Here is a 22581-nt window from a genome sequence, read left to right on the forward strand (position 1 = left end):
GAATGGATGTGAAAAAAATGAAGAAACGGGACAGTTTTGTTCTGAGTTTCTGAAGGAACTAGAGCAGGGGCAATATCGGTAGGAGGAGATGGATCAAAGACTGAGGAGCCAGTTGACAAAGCCAGTAGCCCATGCCTACTAGTTCAGGACTGCAACCTCTAGATGCAATTAGAATCACGTTTTAGGATTCTAACAATTAATGCCTTTGGCCAATAGAAGGAAAGAGAGAGACGTTGGAGACATGTTCCTTTTCTGACCTTAGGATATATGGTTTCTTCCTTATGAATCCATTTGCTTTTTTATTGCTTCATGGGAATATGAGCTCTACCAAGCTTCCAGACTGCAGTGATGATCACTGGGTTTCAAAGTACAGCCTTCAAGTGGGAGCATAATGAGTACGCAAAGTATGGCAGCGCTGAGTCAGAATATTGAGATTATAAGTCTAAGTTGCACTCTTTCCTAGCTGTGAGACCCCAGGTAAGCCCTAATGTTTAGAAACCCAATTTTCTTATCTATAAAAGAGGGTTAAAAAAATTTCTGCTCAAATAGTTGGGAAAATCAAGCAAGGTAACATATGTCAAGGTACTTTATACTGTGGAAACTGTCACACCAGTGTATGCTGTAACTCACCCTATACTCCCCTTTGGGTCTCCCCAGCTCTGGAGCATAGCTTTTGGCAGGTGTGTCTGACAAAGCTGAAAAAGAAGCAGCTGGTTCAGAAGGGCACCATGAATCCTGCTTGTTGTTCCTTCTCTCTACTGCTTCCTTCTCACATTTTTTTGACTTCTGGGCTCCCAATGTTAACTTTGTGGCCAAAAGCAGATCTCCGTTCTTCCCCAAAGACAGCATCCCTAGAAGTCACCTTTGCTCCTGTAGCCAGAATGATTTCTACCTCCTTAGTCAGTATCAGAAAATTCCTCTAATAATGACAGTAGATGCAGAAGAAAGTTCATCTTGTCATCTAATTACTACCTGTCCCCATAACTCCCCAGACTGTACCAGATCAGTAACATTTCCCATAGCAATTAAAAGAGGGTTCAATGCCTACCATCAGAAAGGGACTGGAAACTTCCAGGTCTAGTTCTACCTAAAGGTAAAGAACACAAGAGGGAAAAGGTCAACAGTTTAAGTCAGAGCCATCCAGGCTTGGTTAAAGACACAATGTATACAGAACTCTATAATGCAATATAGGAACTTAAGCTGTAAAAAATGTTTTATTCATCTGTAGAAATCTGAAGTGCCACTAAAAAATGGAGCAGGGAGAGGCCGGGTGCGGTGGCTCAAGCCTGTAATCCTAGCACTTTGGGAGGCCGAGATGGGCGGATCACGAGGTCAGGAGATCGAGACCATCCTGGCTAACACGGTGAAACCCCGTCTCTACTAAAAATACAAAAAACTAGCCGGGCGAGGTGGCGGGCGCCTGTAGTCCCAGCTACTCGGGAGGCTGAGGCAGGAGAATGGCATAAACCCGGGAGGCGGAGCTTGCAGTGAGCTGAGATCCGGCCACTGCACTCCAGCCTGGGCGACAGAGCGAGACTCCATCTCAACAAAAAAAAAAAAAAAAAAATGGAGCAGGGAGAAAAATTTTTTTTTAATTATGGTAAAATATATGTAACAAAATTTACCATTTTAACCGTTTTTAAGTGTGTAAGTCAGTAGCATTAAGCACATTCACGCTGTTGTACAACTATCACCACTATCCATCTCCAGAACTTTTTCATCATCCCAGACTGAGACTCTCTACCCTTTAACCAACTCTATACCCTTTAAACAATAACTCTCCATTCCCTCCGCCCCAGCTCTTGGTAACCACCATTCTACTTTCTGTCTCTAGGAATCTGACTATTCTAGGTCTACATAAATGCAGTCATGTAATATTTGTCCCTTAGTGCCTTCTTTATTTTATTTAGCATCATGTCCTCAAGGATCATCCATGTTGTAGCATGTATCGGAATGTCATTCTTCTTTAAAGCTGAGTAACATTCCACTGCATGTATATAGCACATTTTGTTTATCCATTCATCCATCAGTGGACATTTGGGTTGTTTCCATCTTTTGACTATTGTGAATAATGCTACTATCAACATGGAGGCACAAATATCTATTCAAGTCCCTGCTTTCCATTCTTTTTGATATATACCTAGAAGTAAAATTGCTAGATCATTTGCTATTTATTTATTTATTTATTTATTGAGATGGAGTTTTGTGCAATCTCAATTCACTACAACCTTTGCCTCCCAGGTTCTAGCAATCTGCCTCCCTCAGCCTCCTGAGCAGCTGGGATTACAGATGCTCCCCCACCACACCCGGCTAATTTTTGTATTTTTAGTAGAAATGAGGTTTCACCATATTGGTAGGCTGGTCTAGAACTCCTGACCTCAGGTGATCCACCCGCCTCGGTCTCCCAAAAGTGCTGGGATTACAGGTGTGAGCCACCATGCCTGGCTAGTTATATGTTAATTCTATGTTTAATTTTTTTTTTTTTAAACCGCCACACTGTCTTCCACGGTGGCTGCACCATTTGGCATTCCTACCAACAAGGTTTTCCAATAGCTATGCACAAGGAGTAGGGAGGAATTTTGATCCAGGCAAATGTCTTCAGTACCAGTCACAGGGTTAATATCAATTTCATTCATCGTGTTCTAGAAAACCAGTCCAACCCCTCTGCATTTCTCTCATTTCTCCTGCTCCTAACACCTAGCTGTTAGCTCCAATGAGAATGCTTTATCCTTCAATAATCTTTTTCTTACAAAGATGAAAATTATGGCCTAAGATTTTTCTGAAAAAAGAGAAGGAGGACTTCCCTGTCTCTTTAAGCATATCTCTTTACCTCTAAAAAAGCTGCTCAGCGAGTAGGTAGAAGTAGGCTTGGGTAGTTGTGCATAGGAGGAGAAGCTGTTTCGGCTCTTTAGCTGTTCACGCCCCTCATGGCTGGAGCCACTATTACCAGCAGTCTCTTTGATGGACCATGAGATACCTGTGAGATAGTAAGAACTACATCAGCAATTCTCATCCACAATAAATCCTTGACATCCAACATTCAACAAACTCTAAAAGCTTTTCACCAGAAGCCCTGGTCCCTTGGCCAACTTGGGGCAAGGAGAAAAGATAGAATCAGATAGAATAATCAGCAGAAAAATGGACCAAGGACATGAATAAGTGGATCACAGAAAAGAAAATTCAAATGACTCTTAAACATATGAAAAGATGCTCGGCCGGGCGCGGTGGCTCAAGCCTGTAATCCCAGCACTTTGGGAGGCCGAGATGGGCGGATCACAAGGTCAGGAGATCGAGACCATCCTGGCTAACACGGTGAAACCCTGTCTCTACTAAAAAATACAAAAAACTAGCCGGGCGAGGTGGCGGGCGCCTGTAGTCCCAGCTACTCGGGAGGCTGAGGCAGGAGAATGGCGTAAACCCAGGAGGCAGAGCTTGCAGTGAGCTGAGATCCGGCCACTGCACTCCAGCCTGGGCGACAGAGCGAGACTCCGTCTCAAAAAAATAAATAATAAATAAATAAATAAATAAATAAAAGAAAAGCTGCTCAACCTCACTCTTTTTTTTTCCTTTTTTCTTTTTTTTTTTTTTTTTTTTTTGAGACAGGGTCTCACTACATTGCCGGATCTCTGGAGTACAGTGGCTATTCACAATCATATCTCACAATCATGTCTCACGTCAGCCTCAACTCCTGGCCTCAAGCAATCCATCGCCACCACCCTCCAGAGACACACACCACCTGCCCCCAGCTTTGCTAAGAGTACTACAAATTAAAAATATAATGAGAAACCATTAGTCCCCTCTAAGATGGGGAAAGATCCAAAAGCTTGATAATACCCTGTGTTGGCCAGGCTATAGGGAAACTGGAACCCTCCTCCATTGCTGGTGGTAGTACGAATTGGTACAACCTCTGTGGAGGTCAATTTGGCAATATCTACCCAATACAGATGCAAGCATCCTATGTGAGTAATTCCACTCTAAGAATTGCTCTTTCGTTTATTCATCTATGGTCAGAATACAAAGTCACTGATAGAAATATAAAGAGCAAAAGATTGAAAAATCTAAAATTCAACAGTGGGTGGGCTAAATAAATGATGGTAAATCCATATAATACTATGCTGCTATTTAAAAAAAGAAAGAGAAAATGAGAGCACTCTTTATATACTGACATGGAAAGATCTCCAAGCTATATTAACACATAAAAAGAGCAAAGTATGAAGTATGCTACTGCTCGCATAAAAAAGGGATAAGAATACATGTTTCTATATACATTTCCAAATGCAAAAAGAGTCTTTAGATGAATACACAGGAACCAAGCAACAACGATTGTCTTTTGGGAGGACAGGAACTGAAAACTGAGAAAATACATAACAATATGGAACGGAAACTTTTCACTGTATACCTTTAATTTTTTTAAATCTTTAGTCATGTTATAGTATCGCCTATTTTTTAAAAATTTTTAATTAAAAATATTTCTTAAAAATCAGATGTGGGGCCGGGCGCGGTGGCTCAAGCCTGTAATCCCAGCACTTTGGGAGGCCGAGACGGGCGGATCATGAGGTCAGGAGATCGAGACCATCCTGGCTAACACGGTGAAACCCCATCTCTACTAAAAAATACAAAAAACTAGCCAGGCGTGGTGGCGGGCGCCTGTAGTCCCAGCTACTACGGAGGCTGAGGCAGGAGAATGGCGTGAACCCGGGAGACGGAGCTTGCAGTGAGCTGAGATCTGGCCACTGCACTCCAGCCCGGGCAACAGAGCAAGACTCCGTCTCAAAAAAAAAAAAAAAAAATCAGATGTGGTAGGCCCGGCATGGTGGCTCACGCCTATAATCCCAGCACTCTGGCAGGCCGAGGTGGGTGGATCACAAGGTCAGGAGATCGAGACCATCCCGGCTAACATGGTGAAACCCTGTCTCTACTAAAAATACAAAAACTTAGCTGGGTGTAGTAGTGCGCGCCTGTAATCCCAGCTACTTGGGAGGCTGAGGCAGGAGAATCGCTTGAACCCGGGAGGCAGAGGTTGCAGTGAACCAAGATCATGCCATCACACTGCAGCCTGGGCGACAGAGTGAGATTCCATCTCAAAAAAAAAAAAAAAAAAAATCAGATGTGGGCCAGGGCTGGTGGCTCATACCTATAATCCCAGCACTTTAGGAGGCCAAGGCAGGCGATCACTTGAGGTCAGGAGTTTGACACCAGCCTGGCCAACAGGGTAAAACTACATCTCTACTAAAAATTAGCCAGGCATGGTGGTTGGTGCCTTTAATCCCAGTACTAGGGAGGCTGAAGCATGAGAATCGCTTGAACCTGGGAGGTGGAGGTTGCAGTGAGCCAAGATTGCACCATTGCACTCCAGATTAGGCAACAGAGTAAGACTCCATCAAAAAAAAAAAAAAAAAAAAACCAAATGGACTCTGAAAAAGTATTAAGTACACAGCTAAGCAGTGAGACTGGGTGGGTAAGGAAGTCCGTTCTGTCAATCAGTTATGAGTACACTGAGTTAAGTCAGTAGTTCCCAAATATGGCTATAAAGTAGAATCACCTGCAGGGTTTATTAAAACTTGAGACCCCCGCTACTCCGCAGAAGACCTAATGAACAGAATCTCTGGGATAAAGCCTAGGAGTATGTCATTTTAACAAGCACCCCAAATGAGAATGAAATAGCCAGCCAAGCCTCAACCCCTGAAGAGCAGACCTATGTGGCCATGTGGGAACGCCTGCTGGATTTCCCAAGTATCTTCTCCTGGATTTCCGTTTCCAGATGCATGCTCATCTGAAAACAGTCTTACCTCATTCCCTCTCCAAACCGGCACTGAAGAGACAAACAAGTAGAGCCTTCATTAGTGATAAGAATCCTGGACATCTATCCCCGCCTCTTCTACTTACTTCCCACAGGTTCCCCACTCCAGCTGACTCGCTCCAGGTCGTCATCATCATCATCATCATCCACGAAGTCCCGGAGGCTGTTCACTGCCCGCTTGGACTCCTTTAACTGCAGAGGGACACAAGGCCAGGGTGCTCAGGCAATCATCATTCCCCACCTCTCTTCTGACAATCAAGAAGGCTGAGGAATTGGGGCCTGGAGGTGGCCAACACTCACCCTTTGCAATCGAAAGCCTAGCATACTAGATATTTGCCAAGAAAACAAACTGATTTTTAGCCACACTACAGTCCAGTGGTAAAAGAATTAGGAGGAGTCAAAGTCACTTTTGAATTCTCATCATATTCCTGGCAGTGACTTGCTATGTAAACCTGAGTGAATTTATTCACCTCTCTAAAAATAAATGTTTCCCCAATTGCAAAATTGACACAACAAAAATAAATCCTCCAATCCAGTTCATCTTTCAAAAATAAAAAATATATATCACATGAATAAAAGACTTGAGGTTCTTTAGAAAAAAAAATGAAAGGATTAAATCATCTTTTTAAAAAGGTAAAGTAAAAAAGGCAGACAGCTGGATTTTACAATCCTTCTGGTTCTTTCCTGACCCTAATGAAGACATGGTCAAAAGCCAAGTTACCCAGACTGCAAGACAAAGGAATTTTAGAGTGGCACTGTGGAGAAGAGTACAAACTTCAGCAGTTGACCCTACCTGTGAAAGCTCATCATCTTCATCATCAAAGGTGAAAGCCTTGAACTTGGAGCTGTTCCAATACTCCTCCTCATCACCCTTTGTCCGATTCATCTACAGTGACAGGAAGACATACATCGTCCCTTTCTGGGTCTCTCCCTAAAGAGTTCCAAAGCTTTAACTGCTTCCAAAAATCAAGGATGCAGAAAAGGATCTGGTAAAACAAATATTGAACCTGCCATATAAAACCACATTCTTGGGTCTCCAACTGATCAAATCATACTTCTAATCTTCTAATTACCCAGAAGTAGTCATCTATTCTTAGAGCATCCACTTTGTCCAGGGCACTCTCTCAGGTGTTGTAAGATATATTAAAAAGTGCCAGAGACTGGGTACGGTGGCTCAGGCTTTTAATGCCAGCAATTTGGGAGGCCGAGGCGGGCAGATCGCCTGAGGTCAGGAGTTCGAGACCAGCCTGACCAACATGGAGAAACCCCGTCTCTACTAAAAATACAAAATTAGCCGGGCATGGTGGTGCATGCCTGTAATCCCAGCTACTCGGGAGGCTGAGGCAGGAGAATCACTTGAACCCAGGAGGCGGAGGTTGCGGTGAGCTGAGATTGCGCCATTGCACTTCAGCCTGGGCAACAAGAGCAAAACTCCATCTCAAAAAAAAAAAAAAAAAAAAGTGTCAGACACGTTCCCACTTCTGAAGGACCGTACAACACAGCCAGGGCATTCAGCATAGGTATGTATTAAAAGCAACAGTGCAAGGCAGGCAGATGCTGTAAGAATCCATCACAAAACTTTGCTGAATACACAAGGAAGAGCAATCAAAACATGCACAAAATAGACAAAAATTGCATTCGCATTTTCAACAAATATTTATTGAGCACCATCTCTGAGGCACTGTTCTAGGTTCTGGGAATACTACAGTGAATAAAACTGACAAATATTCCACTCTCATAAATGCCTGAAAGAATGGAAAGCAAAGCAATTAAAAGAAGCAGAACTATCTCACCTAAATCTTCAAATTATGACTATTTGATTAACAACTGTTGGCCAAAATTTGAGAAATGAGGGCATGGCCAAGAAAAGCAAGTATATAAAGAAGTAGTCAAAAGACCACAAGTACCTGATACAACTACTATAAAATTCAATTTTGCCCTGCAAAAACAAGTTTTGCCCTAGAATTACAAACTAGGCAGGGCACAGTGGCTCACATCTGTAATCCCAGCACTTTGGGAGAGTGAGGTGGGAGGATTGCCTGGGTCCAAGTTCAAGGCTAGCCTGAGCAACACAGTAAAACTGTCTCTACAAAAGAAATGTAAAAACAAAACAAAAAACTAGCTGGACATGGTGATGTAGTCCCAACTACTTGGGAGGCTGAGGTGGAGGATCACCTGAGCTCAGGAGGTTGAGGCTGCCATGAGTTGAGGTTATACAACTGCACTCCAGCCTGGGTGACAGAGTGAGACCCTCCCTGTCTCCAAATAAGGAAAAAGAATTACAAACTAAACTATCAATGCCAACTGGATTAGAATGAAAACTATGATTTAAGCCAAGGACTAGGTACTAAAACTCCCACGGCACCAAAAATAATCGTAACGGCTAAACAGCATCAAGTTCTAAAAGAACCATTTGCTTTTCCTTTTAATAGCACCTTCATCAATAAAAGCTTGAGAAAAGCCTCATCATGGTAGACCTGTTGAGGCTTTTGATGGCCCTTAAAGATATTCTACTGTTACTTCCTGACTCTGTTTTCAACTCAGGGGATATAAGGATAGCAAGGGTATTGTGGGAATTTTCTACTTTCTGGTTCCTTCCCACAGCAGACATCGCTAATTGATTTCTACTGGAACAGTGTTGCTTAAAAATCCTTTTCTGTATTTAATTTTAGGGAGATAAACCAAAAATGCTTGCAGACACCATGAAATCATCCCACACAGACATTGTAGTCAGGCAACCTTGAGTTCAAATCCTGGTTTCTCTTAATTCTGAGCAAACTGGATAAATGTAAATGACTTTACTTTTAAGCTTTGGAGAAAATTATATCCTATCTCACAGGGTTGCAGGGAACATCTATAAAAGTGTCTAGCAGAAAGTAAATACTAAATGTTAATTCCTTTTAATATGGAATATCATACTGACATTTTTCTGTCTTGGTTTCCCCATCTGTAAAATGGGCATAACAGATGACCTATCTTAGAAATGGTTATGAGGAGTAAACCAGTTAATACATATAAAGTGCTTAGTGCCCGACCCAAAATTAACACTCAGTAGTAACTTTTATTATTAATACATCATCATAGTACCTTGGGAAAAGCTAAAAAAGAAAATATTTTTTAGCAATCCTAAAAATTAAAAAAAAAAAAATTCTGAGTGGGCACAAATGCTGAAGATGTGCACAGAACATATAAATGTCTCTGGCACACATGTCAGTTCATAAATCTGTCATTCATTTGATCCTCAGAACAATCTTGTAAAGTAGGCCTGGGAGATTCCATTTCCATGTTACTCACGGGGAAAGTGAGGCACAAAAGAGTTCAGTATCAAAGCCACCTTGTTACGTGCTATTTCAAATTACAATCCAGGCTTTCTGGCTTCTAGACCATTTCTAGTGTCTTGCATGGTCCTTCTACCTATTATTCACTCTCCGGAAAACTAGAGATCATTCCTTCACTATAGTAGTTATCTACAAATAGACATAGAATATGTCTAACAAACACAATAACCTGCCAGTGGATTTCTGGAAATTTTTTAAACCACGCAATGGCAGTAGACACCTGCCATCAATTTGTATTTATAACGCCAAACGAGAAGCTAGGTTTACTTGACAAGTATAGATAACGATCTAATAGCTCTAGAGTTATAAAGTAATCAGGTACAATCTTAAGAGTGACAGGTGCTTCAACATGATTTAAAACACTTCAGAGGTTTAACTTTGTCGTCTCTCCTGTTTACTGACAGGCCACAAGGCAGGGTGAGAGATCTCAGGGGAGAACAGGAACTTTACAAAGGAAAACAGAAGGATCAGCAAGAAAACCACAACATCCTCCCTGCCTCAGAAAACTCCAAAAACCAGCTACTGAGAAAGTCAGACGTGGTGTCAATTATCTTCCGAGCCAGGAAGATACAGGTGAGGCTTGTGAACTGAGACCAGGGAACATGAGTTAAGCTAGGATGACTCTACGGGTGAACGTCCAGGAAGCCATGGATCTACCGCAGTCGTCAGAGCCCAGCGGATCCCTGGCAGAGTTAAATGCTCTTTCTGAACCAAATGTCCACTTCCGAACCAATCGTTGGTGCTTACTCGCAGCCCCATTCCCAAGCGTACTCCAGCGCCCAAGGGTCGCCCTGACTGAAAGAAGAGAATCAGGCCTGTGGTCGTAGGGTGTAGGATGCCTCCTAGAAGAGGGGGAAAGATCAAGATGCGGAGAGGCTGGACTCAGCCTGTATAAGCGACCCAAGGGGCTTGGGACACCCTCACCTCTTACGCACAGAGCCCTCCCTCTCAGGACAGCGTCAGCCTCCGCCGCCGCTGGACCAGCCTCTCTTTTCAGGCTGTGCAGCTTAGAGAAGGGGGGCAGAAAGGAATAATCGCGGGGCGGGGAGAAAACGCGAATAAAGAGGCCGCAGGGCATGCTGGAAGTTATAGTTTCTTCTGCCTCTGCTGTCAGGCGCTGTCCCGATGAACCACAAGGCTTCTTGACTACAGCCCCCAGAAACCCCACGCACTGTGCTAGGTCATTTCCTCTCCCTTCAGGGCGACCTTCCGCGGTTACCCAGCGGGTCACGTAAGAAGACTACAATTCCCATGAGGCTCAGCAAGGCCGATTTAGGGTCCAGGGAAACAATGAGACGTGTTCTTTGTTTTCCTATGGGTGAAGAATGGTTGTATGAGCAGTTGGGTTTCAGGACCGTTTTTGGGGAGAACCTGAGGGAGTCTGAAGGAACACTAAATCAGATGGAACCCACGGTGCGGCGAGTTGGGACGGAAGTAGCCGGTGGAAATGGGGAGGAGCCGGAAGTTAAAAAGGGGAGGGGGTGGAGGGAAAAGCAAGCCAGGAGGTGCTTGCGGCCGCTTCTAGTAGTTTCCAGGCGCTGCCGGGCGGCTGGCACTAAGCGGTCCTGAGGCTGTGGCTGCGGCAGCTCCGGAGCTGGTGGCGCCGCGATAGGAGAGCCGATGGCCAAGTGGGGTGAGGGAGACCCACGCTGGATCGTGGAGGAGCGGGCGGACGCCACCAACGTCAACAACTGGCACTGGTGAGGGCCAGCAAAGCAGGCTGGCCTTGGGAGACCTGCGGCCGGGCCAGGGTTTCAGGGTTCCTGGAACCTCGGACCGGACAGAGCTGGGGCTGAGGTAGCCCTGTCCGGAGATGGGGGCGGGTCCTTCCTGTGGCAGGGGTCCGTAGCCCCAGGCCTCTCCACTCCCCTGCCACCTTCTCAGTGCTTGAGGGGAGGGAGATGGACGTGGAGGGCAGCGCCCCAGAGGAGGGTTGTCAGAGAGACTGGGAGATAACGCCCTGGCTGCTACATCCAGCCCAAGCAGGGAGGTGCTTACTACACGTGGCCAGAGGAGTCACTGAGACTGGAACCTCTTTTGATTGTGTTGGGAGACAGCTGTGAAAGGCCTAAGGCCAGGGATCTGTAATTCCTGTTTTGCGACTTGCAGTAAAATTAAAAGTCATTCATAGGGGACCGCTGCAGCAGTCCCGCGGGAGATTGAGAACGTGTTGTGCAGGTGCTCAGAGCTCAGATAGCTGCGGCCTCTCACCCGGAACTGTCAGGTCAGGTGTGTTGAAACTCCAGGTTGCCGAGCAGCCGTGGTTTTATAACCTGTACGTTCTTAAAATACTGCCCTGCTTCATGAAATCTGCCCAAAGTAATGTTTCCTTACTTTTGAATTCCACTGAATTTTGTTCATAATGTTTGTATTGTACCGTTACTTTGTTGCAGCTTTTTTTGCTGTTGTTTTCTCTAATAGTTGATAAGTAGGAAGGCAGATAGTGATGTTTCTTTTCCATATCTTACTTTGTGTTCTCTCTTCTAACATGCAGAGTACTTGACCTAATTTTTGTTTTTTTGAAGCCCTGGACTTAACGTTTTTGTGGCCATCTAGGGGGCAGTGAATGTGTAGGAAGTTTATAATACAAGTGCGAATCTGATAGGTCAGAACACTGTGCCAGTGAGGTCAGGGTTATTGGTTTAATCCTTTCTGGGCCTTTTAGCTAAGTACTATTCTTCCATGGTCCAGTCTGTGTTCCTGATCAGAGCAGTATGTGCAGTTTTCCACTTGTTCAAATGGGGGCGCCATGTTAAAGTATCAAGTATTCTCCAGCACCATCATGCCGAGAAAGGAAAGCATCATTTTCCATTGAGTTTATACCATTCTCTACAGCAGCTGTCTTTGTTGACAGTGTGCAACCCCTTGTCTTCCTAAAAAAGGGTGACATGTTTGTGGACATACTGGAGTGGGACTGGGAGTTTTTGTGTTCCTTTCAAACTATTTGTCAGGCCTCCTTTAACCTCGTATTCTCTTGCATAGAGTAGTATATCCTCCATTTGACTGCTAGTTCATAGCTTTGTTTCTGCTTTGCAGGACGGAGAGAGATGCTTCAAATTGGTCCACGGATAAGCTGAAAACACTGTTCTTGGCAGTGCAGGTTCAAAATGAAGAAGGCAAATGTGAGGTGACGGAAGTGAGTAAGCTTGATGGAGAGGCATCCATTAACAATCGCAAAGGGAAACTTATCTTCTTTTATGAATGGAGCGTCAAACTAAACTGGACAGGTAAGTCTAAGCTGGGCTGTCAGAGAGATTAACTGTGTTTTGTTTAACCTGTTAAGTAGCTGGAGAGAACAGTTTTGAGGAGTTACAAACGTTGAAGGGAGAAGGCAGATGTTGCTGCTTTGGAGTCCAATGTAAAGCAGTATTGGGTACTGAAATTTCTTTGCCATTGTGGGATGCTATATGGATTTCCTCTCTCTGGGTCTCATCAGTCCCACCCATGAAGTGGCTGGGCCACTGGATCTTTGGGCCTTGGTCTTTGTTGGAACACCTAAGGTGATATTTCTTCAGATTAGCTACATGTATCTTGTGAGTGATTTAAAAGGAGGAAAGAGGTGTTTTGTTTTGTTTTGTTTTGTTTTTTGGTCTTGATCTCTTTTTTTTTTACACTCCTCAGTGTGAATCTAACAAATTAAAATGAAGCTTATGTGTGACACTAATTTGGGGCTGTTTTATCTCTCTTCTAGTTTTGTGTCCCTTCTGTATGACATTAGGAAAAAATTGAGGTCATGCGTATGCCCGTTTTGGACAGTCCTGACTGTTGAGAGCCTGAATGTAAAAAGGCAATAAAGTTAAAGGAGTATGAGATAGCTACTGTCTGTGTATGAGGCAAAGCATGAAATTTGTGCTTTGATAAACATTTCTGAAGTGAATAGTCATATCATAAAGAAGGGTGAAAGTAGATTTATCTGTCCTTGATTTTTGTTAATTTCTTTTTAAAGTACACTTGAAGCATAGTAGTATGGAAGGAATCTTTGATGTCATCTTGTTCAGACCTCCTTTTTTTTTTTTTTTTTTTTTGAGATGGAGTCTCGCTCTGTCGCCCAGGCTGGAGTGCAGTGGCGCGATCTCGGCTCACTGCAACCTCCACTTCCTGGGTTCAACCACTTCTCCTGCCTCAGCCTCCCAGGTAGGATTACAGGTGCCTATTACAGGTGCCTGCCACCACGCCTGGCTAATTTTGTATTTTTATTAGAGACAGGTTTCACCATGTTAGTCAGGCTGGTCTTGAACTGTGTCTGGCCGACACTTTTTTTTTAAATATAGGGACTAAAAATTGGTAGCATAGTTTTGTGCACATTAAATGGTAAGAAATAGATAAATATAGGCCAGGCACGCTGGTTCACACGTGTAATCCCAGCACTTTGGGAGGCCAGGGCGGGCAGATCATGAGGTCAGGAGATTGAGACCATCCTGGCTGACACAGTGAAACCCCGTCTCTACTAAAAATACAAAAAATTAGCCGGGCGTGGTGGCGCGTATCTATAGTCCCAGCTACCCGGGAGGCGGAGGCAGGAGAGCCGCTTGAACCCAGGAGGTGGAGGTTGCAGTGATCTGAGATCGCACCATTGCACTCCAGCCTGGGCAACAGACTGAGACTCCATCTCAAAAGAAAATAAATAAATAAAGACTACAGTAAATACGGTGCTTTACCATTAAAAAGACCTGAAGATTACTTGTGAAAGTGGGCATCAGAGCCAGGCACGGTGGCTCACGCCTGTAATCTCAGCACTTTGGGAGACCGAGGCAAGTGGATCAAGGTCAGGAATTGGACACACCTGGCCAACATGGTGAAAGCCCATCTCTACTAAAAAATACAAGAATTAGCTGGGCATGGTGGCACGCACCTGTAATCCCAGCTACTTGGGAGGGTGAGGCAGAAGAATTGCTTGAACCTGGGAGGTGGAGGTTGCAGTGAGCCAAGATCGTGCCACTGCACTCCTGCCTGAGTGACAGAGCGAGACTGTCTTCGGGGGAAAAAAGTGGGCATCAGAAGGGTTGCAGCTTGAGGACTACTTTGGAATGGCAGAAGGAGAATCATCTACAATCAGAAGGAACATTACACTAGATGAGGATGGGTATGGCTCACAATACATGCTGTAAACCGAGGTCATTGGCAGATAGGTGTTTGAGATATGTGTGTTTTATGTATCCTATGTAGTTGGGTGAGGCTTTCCGTATTCACCTAGTGTTTCTCATGGATGGAGTCACATATAAGCAAATGTGAACTTCTCGTTATAATCAAATTGTTCCCTAATATCTCAGTTGCACTGAAATAAATTGATATTTTCAAAAGAAGTTTCTAGCAGAACTACTGGCTTTTGACCCAAGTTCTTACGGTATAACTCATGCTAGTACCAAATCTGTAGCTCTTTGTCCCACATTGTAATAACATAGTTGGTTTCCAGTAACCTGGTGAGGAAAAGACATTTCTTTTGGGGGTGCGGGTGTTGACTGCATCTGGCATGTGGCATTCTCAGAATAAAGAGGATCAGTTCAGCCATCCAAAAGCAGCAGAAGTGAGGTCGCAGTTAGGAGCCTGGAGCAGAGACCTTTCCTGCCTAGGAGTGGACTAATGACATTGCATTGGTTTTGACAGGTACTTCTAAGTCAGGAGTACAGTACAAAGGACATGTGGAGATCCCCAATTTGTCTGATGAAAACAGCGTGGATGAAGTGGAGGTTCGTGCTTCCTAACTCCTAATCCGAGTCCTCTATATCCTCTTATTCTCAGATGAGAAAAGTGACCTGTCATTGAGGATTCATAGTGCAGGCTTGGTCCAAGCATTCAGAACCCGAGTCTGCAGATACTTGCTAGGCGTGTGGTGCCACTGAAAACTTCCAGAGCAATTTGCACTTCTTTAATTTCTTCACTTTAGCTAGTGACATGGGTTCTAACTAACATTAGCCATTTGACAGAGAGGACTCAAGAAGGAACACTAATGGGGATTGTACGAATATCGCAGTACTCATGCATTTCCTTTGGAAGTGTCAGCAGTTACGTGATTGCTCAGCCCCACATTCCATAATGAGGGTGCCCCTCAAGTTATTTACCACCTACTTCTCATCTTTCACTCAGATTAGTGTGAGCCTTGCCAAAGATGAGCCTGACACAAATCTCGTGGCCTTAATGAAGGAAGAAGGGGTGAAACTTCTCAGAGAAGCAATGGGAATTTACATCAGCACCCTCAAAACAGGTATCCCTTGAGTAGTTCTATATGCCTTAAGGAGGTAGTTTCCACCTGTTAGACTGTGGTTAAGGGCCTGGACAGTCCTTTCTTTGGCAAATGGGTAAAGATTTGTGGGGAGGGGGCTTATTTCATCTTAAAGTCAGTCCATAAGCTCGGAGTAAGGGAAGGATCTGGAGCTGTGTTGTCTAATACTGTTGGTTGAGCATTTGAGATGTGGTTAGACCAAACCGAGATGTGCTGTGAGGGCCAGGCACAGTGGCTCACACTTGTAATCCCAGCACTCTTGGAGGCTGAGGTGGGCTGATTGCCTGAGCTCAGGAATTCGAGACCAGCCTGGGCAACATGCCGTCCTACAAAAATACAAAAATTAGCTGGATACGGTGGTAAGCACCTGTAGTCCCAGCTACTGGGGAGGCTGAGGTGGGAGAATGGCTTGAGCCCAGGAGGCAGGGAGGTTGCAATGAGCTGAGATCATGCCTCTGCACTCCAGCCTGGATGACCAAAAAACACAAGAGATGTGCTGTGAGTATAAATTACACTATGGGCTGGGTGCGGTGGCTCACGCCTGTAATCCCAGCACTTTGGGAGGCCAAGGCGGGCAGATCACCTGAGGTCGGGAGTTCAAGACCAGCCTGACCAACGTGGAGAAACCCCATCTCTACTAAAAATACAAAATCAGCCGGGCATGGTGGCGCATGCCTGTAATCCCAGCTACTCAAGAGGCTGAGGCAGGAGAATCGCTTGAACCTGGGAGGTGGAGGTTGCGGTGAGTCGAGAACATGCCATTGCACTCCAGCCTGGGCAACAGAGTGAGACTCCCTCTCAAAAAACAAATTATATTTGAGGCTCACATTATATTTCTTTTTTTTTTTTTTTTTTTTTTTTTTTTTTTTTTTTTGAGATGGAGTCTCGCTCTGTCACCCAGGCTGGAGTGCAGTGGCCGGATCTCAGCTCACTGCAAGCTCCGCCTCCCGGGTTTACACCATTCTTCTGCCTCCACCTCCTGAGTAGCTGGGACTACAGGCACCCGCCACCTCGCCCGGCTAGTTTTTTGTCTTTTTTAGTAGAGACCAGGTTTCACCATGTTAGCCAGGATGGTCTCGATCTCCTGACCTCGTGATCCGCCCGTCTCAGCCTCCCAAAGTGCTGGGATTACAGGCTTGAGCCACCGCGCCCGGTGAGGCTCACATTATATTTCTAATGGACAGCGCTAATCTAAAGACTTGGCATCGCTGGACTCATTACTTAAATACAGTCTGGACTATCTTTGATATGCATTCTCCAGGGATATTTAGATGGTTAGAATAGAAGTCAGCTCAGCTTTCCCCTGGGATTCCATTTCTGCCAGTGTGTTGTGATCTTGGTGTTGGAATATGTGTAATAACCATCAAAGAAGATGATAGAAGGTGATAGACACCTTTTGGGGGAGGACCAGTACTCCAGTGCCATAACTAGTTGTGGAGGAAAGACACTAACCATGCATCCATGGGTGCTGGGTAGATTACCCACTCTTGAAGTCATCAAAGTGCCACAGCGTTCATGCCATCCTTCCATAGCAGACCTCACATGCACTTAATATGTTATAATGTTTCCAGTTGAGTCAGGAGGATAAGCTTTTAAAAATAATCCCAGTGGCTGGGCGCGGTGGCTTATGCCTGTAATCCCAGCACTTTGGGAGGCTAAGGCCAGTGGATCACGAGGTCAGGAGATCGAGACCATCCTCGCCAACATGGTGAAACCCTATCTCTACTAAAAATACAAAAATTAGCCGGGCATGGTGGCACTTGCCTGTAATCCCAGCTACTCGGGAGGCTGAGGCAGGAGAATAGCTTGAACCAGGGAGTTGGAGATCACAGTGAGCTGAGATTGCGCCACTGCACTCCAGCCTGGCGACAGAGCAAGACTCCATCTAAAAAAAAAAAGATAATCCCAGTGAACATACTATATTCTATAGCATATACCCCCATACCAGTCTGGCATAGACCAAAAGTAAAGATGTAAAAATAGCCTCTTCCTTTTCTGATCATAACCTCATTCTGTAGTAGGATGGCTATGTTTGTCAAGCTGTAATGAAACTCCAGATCTCAGCTACTAAGAAATAACTTCCATGAGCTGGAATTTTATCTTTTCAGAGTTCACCCAGGGCATGATCTTACCTACAGTGAATGGAGAGTCAGTAGACCCAGTGGGGCAGCCAGCACTGAAAACTGAGGAGCATAAGGTAAATGGTTTTCTCCCGGGGTGGGAGACTGTCTGCAAAGGAACTTGAGAGACCGCCTTCTTAATTCCACATGTCAGCTCTTTGTGTCCCTAACCTCTAAGCCAGAGCAGCTTGTGATCTGCTCATGGTGCTTTTTTAGAGTCCCTGCAATATGCATTCGTTCACCCATTTTAACCTGGTTTTAATTTGTTTATCACAGACCCCTAGAGCAAGTAGAAGCCATCAGACAGTTAAAAGTCTGACTCTTGATTGCATTTAGCACCAATTAGGAGGTTATGAACAAAGGATGGTCTTCATCTATATAAGTCTTCAGCCTAATTGGTGTGTTGATATCTCAGACTTCGATATTAGAAGGTCCCATCAGGAAATGGAGTTACATCCTTGTCTTCACCCAGTCTCTCCAATTTACAGGGCAAGCAAGTACTTTATCTGGAGATGGAAGTTTGTGGTTCAAGCTCAGCACTTGGTTTAGAGCCCTGTTGCTCTTTTGTCAGCATAGCAAAGTGGATACTCTAGCAGTGGGGAGAAAACTGCTTCCAGCTATTTAAGCATAGAAATTGTTTGAGAATTATACTGAGCTCTTAAAAAATATCTCAATGATTTGATTTGTTATTTGACTATCAGGGTCTTCCTTGTAGAGTGGTTATTTTTACTGGGAATTGAGGATGTTTGCAGAAACATTACCCTCATGACTAAAACACCTGCACACTCAAATTCCCTTCAAACCCCTTGGAATAATTAGCCTTGGAGGTGAAAATTTTTTTGAGAATGAATGGTACAACTGTCTCTGAAGCCACGTTGACTGAGGTTGTATCATTACTCTGTACTGACTGTTTTCACTGCCACTTTCACAGGCTAAGCCTGCTCCTTCAAAAACCCAGGCCAGACCTGTTGGAGTCAAAATCCCCACTTGTAAGATCACTCTTAAGGAAACCTTCCTGACGTCACCAGAGGAGCTCTACAGAGTGTTGACCACCCAAGAGGTAAGTCAGTCTTGTCCTTCAGGCCTCATGCCATCTGCCCTTAGTGTGCAGAAGAGGTGCTCACAGCTGGAGCCATGAGGCCTTCATCAAAGTGAATTTTCCCTCCCTCTATTCTTTTTTTTTTTTTTGAGACGGAGTCTCGCTGTCACCCGCCCAAGCTGTAGTGCAGTGGCGCGATCTCGGCTCACTGCAACCTCTGCCTGCCGGGTTCAAGCGATTCTCCTGCCTCAGCATCCCAAACAGCTGGTACTATAGGCATGCACCATCATGCCCAGCTAATTTTTATATTTTTTAGTAGAGATGGGGTTTCACCATATTTTTCAGTAGAGATGGGCTGATCTCAAACTCCTGACCTCAAGTGATCTGCCCACCTCAGCCTCCCAAAGTGCTGGGATTACAGGCGCAAACCACTGTGCCCAGCCATATTTGTTTATTTTAAAAACAAAAGACCTGGTCTTGCTATGTTGCCCAGACTAGCCTTGAACTCCTGGGCTCAAGTGATCCTCCTTCCTCAGCCTCCTGAGTAACTGGGACTACAAGTGCACACTACCATGCCTGTTCTAGTTTTGGGTCATATAAGTACAAACCACTGAGTGAATCTTACCAGAAAAGTGAATGGCCATTCTTGGTTACTCTGTAGCACAGAAGAATTCCTGGCTTCTTTCTGTTGCACAGCTGACTTGTACCATTCTGCTGCTATAGTGTGGAGGTGAGAAACATGATTGTATTCAGCTTTATTATCTGATAGTAAAGGTGGTTAGGATACGTGGAAGTGCCCACATACTCTAGGACAAAATTCCAAGATCTCGTTTTTTAAACAAAAATGCAAATACAGCCATAAATTAAGAGGTACCATGTAGTATATGGGTGTTAGTATGTCTGTGTGCCTGCACTCAAAATACTCTCATGATCTGTCCCCCTTAGAAAACCAAGAACTGGAGAAGCAGTTAAATGGACACAGACTTCAGTTGAATCTCTTCTTCCAAACTAGCTAAAGTTTTCAGAGTTTTAAAATACTTTTGTATGGGAGGATTCCTGACATTTTTAACCTTCTGTTCCTTTTTAATTTTTTACCATGTATTTGTATTACCTACTTAAAAAAATGGTAAAGTCTTTTTAAAAGTAAAAGTGGCACTGTTGAGTAATCGAACACAGCAAAATGGTACTGATTTGATATATATGGAGTAGGCCAGGGACAGTGGCTCACACCTCTAATCCTCACACTTTGGGAGGCTGAGGCGGGTGAATTGCTTGAGCCCAGGAGTTTGAGATCAGCCTGGCCAACATGGTGAAGCCATCTATACAAAAAATACAGAAATTAGCCAGTGTGGTGGTACACACCTGTAGTCCCAGCTCCTCAGGAGGCTGAGGTGGAAGGATCACCTAAGCTTAGGAGGTTGGGGCTGCAGTGAGCCGTGATCATGCCACTGCACTTTGGCCTGGGCAACAGAGCGAGACCCATCTCAAAAAAAAAATAAAAGGGGTGGGCGCGGTGGCTCACGCCTGTAATCCCAGCACTTTGGGAGGTCAAGACCGGTGGATCTGGAGGTCAGGAGTTCAAGACCAATCTGGCCAAGATAGTGAAACCCCATCTCTACTGAAAATACAAAAAATTAGCCAGCGTGGTGGCACATGCCTGTAATCCCGGCTACTCCGGAGGCTGAAGCAGAGAATTGCTTAAAACCTGGACAGGCGGAGGTTGCAGTGACCTGAGATCATGCCACTGCACTCCAGCCTGGGTGACAGAGTGAGACTCCGTCTCAAAAAAAAAAAAAAAAAGATGTATGGCATAGATCTTCTTTGGGACACGTTCTCAGAAATGAAAATAGAAGTCTCAAACATTTACTTGAGAATTTTCTTTCATAAGCTCATTATCATATCTTTCTGAACCATATACTATTTTAAATAAATAAAAGTAAATGGGTCCAAAGTAATGGCATCATCGGATCAGAAAGAATTCCCGAAGCAAGTCCTGGCTGGTAGTAGAACAGAATAGAGGGACACCTTGGACCCGCCTGTGGGGCAGACTGGCGGAAATGAGAGTTGAGACATGCAGCCTTCAGCTGGCATTTGTCCCCGGGTCCCACTGAGAGCCATGTATCTTCTGCCTCTTTTTTTTTTTTTTTTCCTGCAGCTGGTGCAGGCCTTTACCCATGCTCCCGCAACATTAGAAGCAGACAGAGGTGGAAAGTTCCACATGGTAGATGGCAACGTTTCTGGGGAATTTACTGATCTGGTGAGTACCTGCCGGCCCTAGACTTGGGTTGTTGCGTCTGTCTGGTCAGCTGAGTGACATTTCTCTTGTTTCTCAACTCTATAGGTAAAGTTTAAGGCTTTAATCTCTTTGGTTAATAAAACATTTTGTTCTTCAAAAAAAGGCCATGATTTGAACTCTCTTGCAAGTAGTACAATTGCACAGACGGTGGACTCCGTATGAAGGGCAGATGACTGATCCTAGCTAGGACTGGGTGCGTTGTAGTATATAATGTAGACTGAGCTGTTTGATTATTTTAGGTCCCTGAGAAACATATTGTGATGAAGTGGAGGTTTAAATCTTGGCCAGAGGGTAAGTAAACATATATATTGCCATTACCCCCAGAACTTTCTCTCTTTGCTGTAGTTTTTTTTTTTTTTTGGTTTGTTTTTTGGAAACAGGGTCTCACTGTCACCCAGGCTAGAGTGCAGTGGCATAATCACAGCTAACTGCAGCCTTAACCTCCCAGACCCAAATGATCCTCCTGCTTCAGCTTCCCAAGTAGCTGAGACTACGTGTACCACCACGCCAGCTTTTTTTTTTTTTTTAATTACTTTTTTTGTAGAGATGGGGTCCCACTACATTGCCCAGGCTAGTCTTGAACTCCTGGGCTCAAGTGATCCTCCTGCCTCAGCCTCCCAAAGTACTGGGATTACAGGTTGCCCAAGTAGCTGGGATTACAGGCGCGTGCCACTACACTCACCTAAGTTTTGTAATTTTAGTAGAAACGGGGTTTCACCATGTTAGCCAGGCTGGGCTGGAACTCCTGGCCTCTGGTGATCCGCCCATCTCAGCCTCCCAAAGTGCTGAGATGACAAGTATGAACCACCACACCCAGCCAGGTTGCCTCAGTCTTAAACTCAGATGGAAACCCTAGATATGAAACCTCCATCCCCTCTGCCTTTCCCAGGGCACTTTGCCACCATCACCTTGACCTTCATCGACAAGAATGGAGAGACTGAGCTGTGCATGGAAGGTCGAGGCATCCCTGCTCCTGAGGAAGAGCGGACACGGCAGGGTTGGCAGCGGTACTACTTTGAGGGCATTAAACAGACCTTTGGCTATGGCGCACGCTTATTTTAGGGCCAGCGGCAGGGGACTTCAGCCTCCTGGACACTTCAGTCCAGCCCTCTCCTGACTGGGACTTGCGACTCACAGGATTGCATCGTCCCAGCCGCTAACTTGGGGCCAGGGCCCCTCCCCTCCACATATACCTTGGGTTTGTGCATGTTTTCTTCTGGGTGGGTTCAGAGGGCAATTTCTCTTTTATGTGTACATATGCTAAATAAACATAATTTAAAAAACATGCGTGTCTGGAACCTGTGTTGATTGGCTGGTATTGAGAACTCCCTCAAAGGTTCTGAATTCAAAAAAGGATGGGGTGGATAGCCTTGTCTCTATTCTGGATAAGTGTGGGTAATTAAGAGGCACAGCGCCTGCTTCTCACTACCAGGCATTCCTGAGCTAGTCTTTCTTCCTGGTAAATAGTTCCTGCCTTTTTACCCATAAAAGTAGGGGAGGGTTGGTACTTGGGTAGAGAGTGCTAACAAACACTATACCTCTACTGCCAGTGCAGCTGACTTCTCACTTTGCAATGCCCATAGCCTCTTACCCTCTTGCAAGGATAAGTGATCACCAGATGCTGCTTTGGGATATGGAAAGGTGGGAGATTCCTAACTTGTGGCAGCTTCTGTTATGTTGCATAGTTACTGAGTACCAGACACTACATTAACTCATTTGATCTCCATGATATGAAGTAGGTACTGTTGTCATTTGTTTTACACGAACT

The 22581-nt window shown here is 44.8% G+C and overlaps 2 protein-coding genes across 3 annotated transcripts in view; one reads left to right on the plus strand and one right to left on the minus strand.

Annotated features, from left to right (window-relative positions):
* VIPAS39 (VPS33B interacting protein, apical-basolateral polarity regulator, spe-39 homolog) overlaps nt 1–10209 on the minus strand; it is a 33206-nt gene extending 22997 nt beyond the window's left edge. Inside the window, exons 1-6 of one of the 2 annotated variants that reach the window (XM_010382721.2) lie at nt 10063–10209; nt 6594–6686; nt 5887–5992; nt 2831–2977; nt 1049–1087; nt 631–695 (exon numbers count right to left, since the gene is read on the minus strand). In XM_010382721.2, the coding sequence (XP_010381023.1) occupies nt 631–695; nt 1049–1087; nt 2831–2977; nt 5887–5992; nt 6594–6686 (450 nt within the window). In that variant the 5' untranslated portion in view covers nt 10063–10209. Of the gene's footprint in view, nt 1–630; nt 696–1048; nt 1088–2830; nt 2978–5886; nt 5993–6593; nt 6787–10062 lie in introns of both variants that reach the window. The other variant, XM_030930308.1, reaches the window with a different exon arrangement.
* Nucleotides 10210–10592: 383 nt separating this feature from the next.
* Nucleotides 10593–22098, plus strand: AHSA1 (activator of HSP90 ATPase activity 1). Its single transcript, XM_010382722.1, has 9 exons — nt 10593–10838; nt 12175–12365; nt 14743–14825; nt 15223–15340; nt 17467–17555; nt 18410–18538; nt 20673–20774; nt 21053–21104; nt 21703–22098. The coding sequence occupies exons 1-9, from the start codon at nt 10759–10761 to the stop codon at nt 21873–21875; spliced, it is 1017 nt and encodes a 338-aa protein (XP_010381024.1). The 5' UTR covers nt 10593–10758; the 3' UTR covers nt 21876–22098.
* Nucleotides 22099–22581: the final 483 nt, after the last annotated feature.

This window comes from Rhinopithecus roxellana, chromosome 5 (assembly GCF_007565055.1).
Source record: "Rhinopithecus roxellana isolate Shanxi Qingling chromosome 5, ASM756505v1, whole genome shotgun sequence".
NCBI classification, from domain to species: Eukaryota; Metazoa; Chordata; class Mammalia; order Primates; family Cercopithecidae; genus Rhinopithecus; species Rhinopithecus roxellana.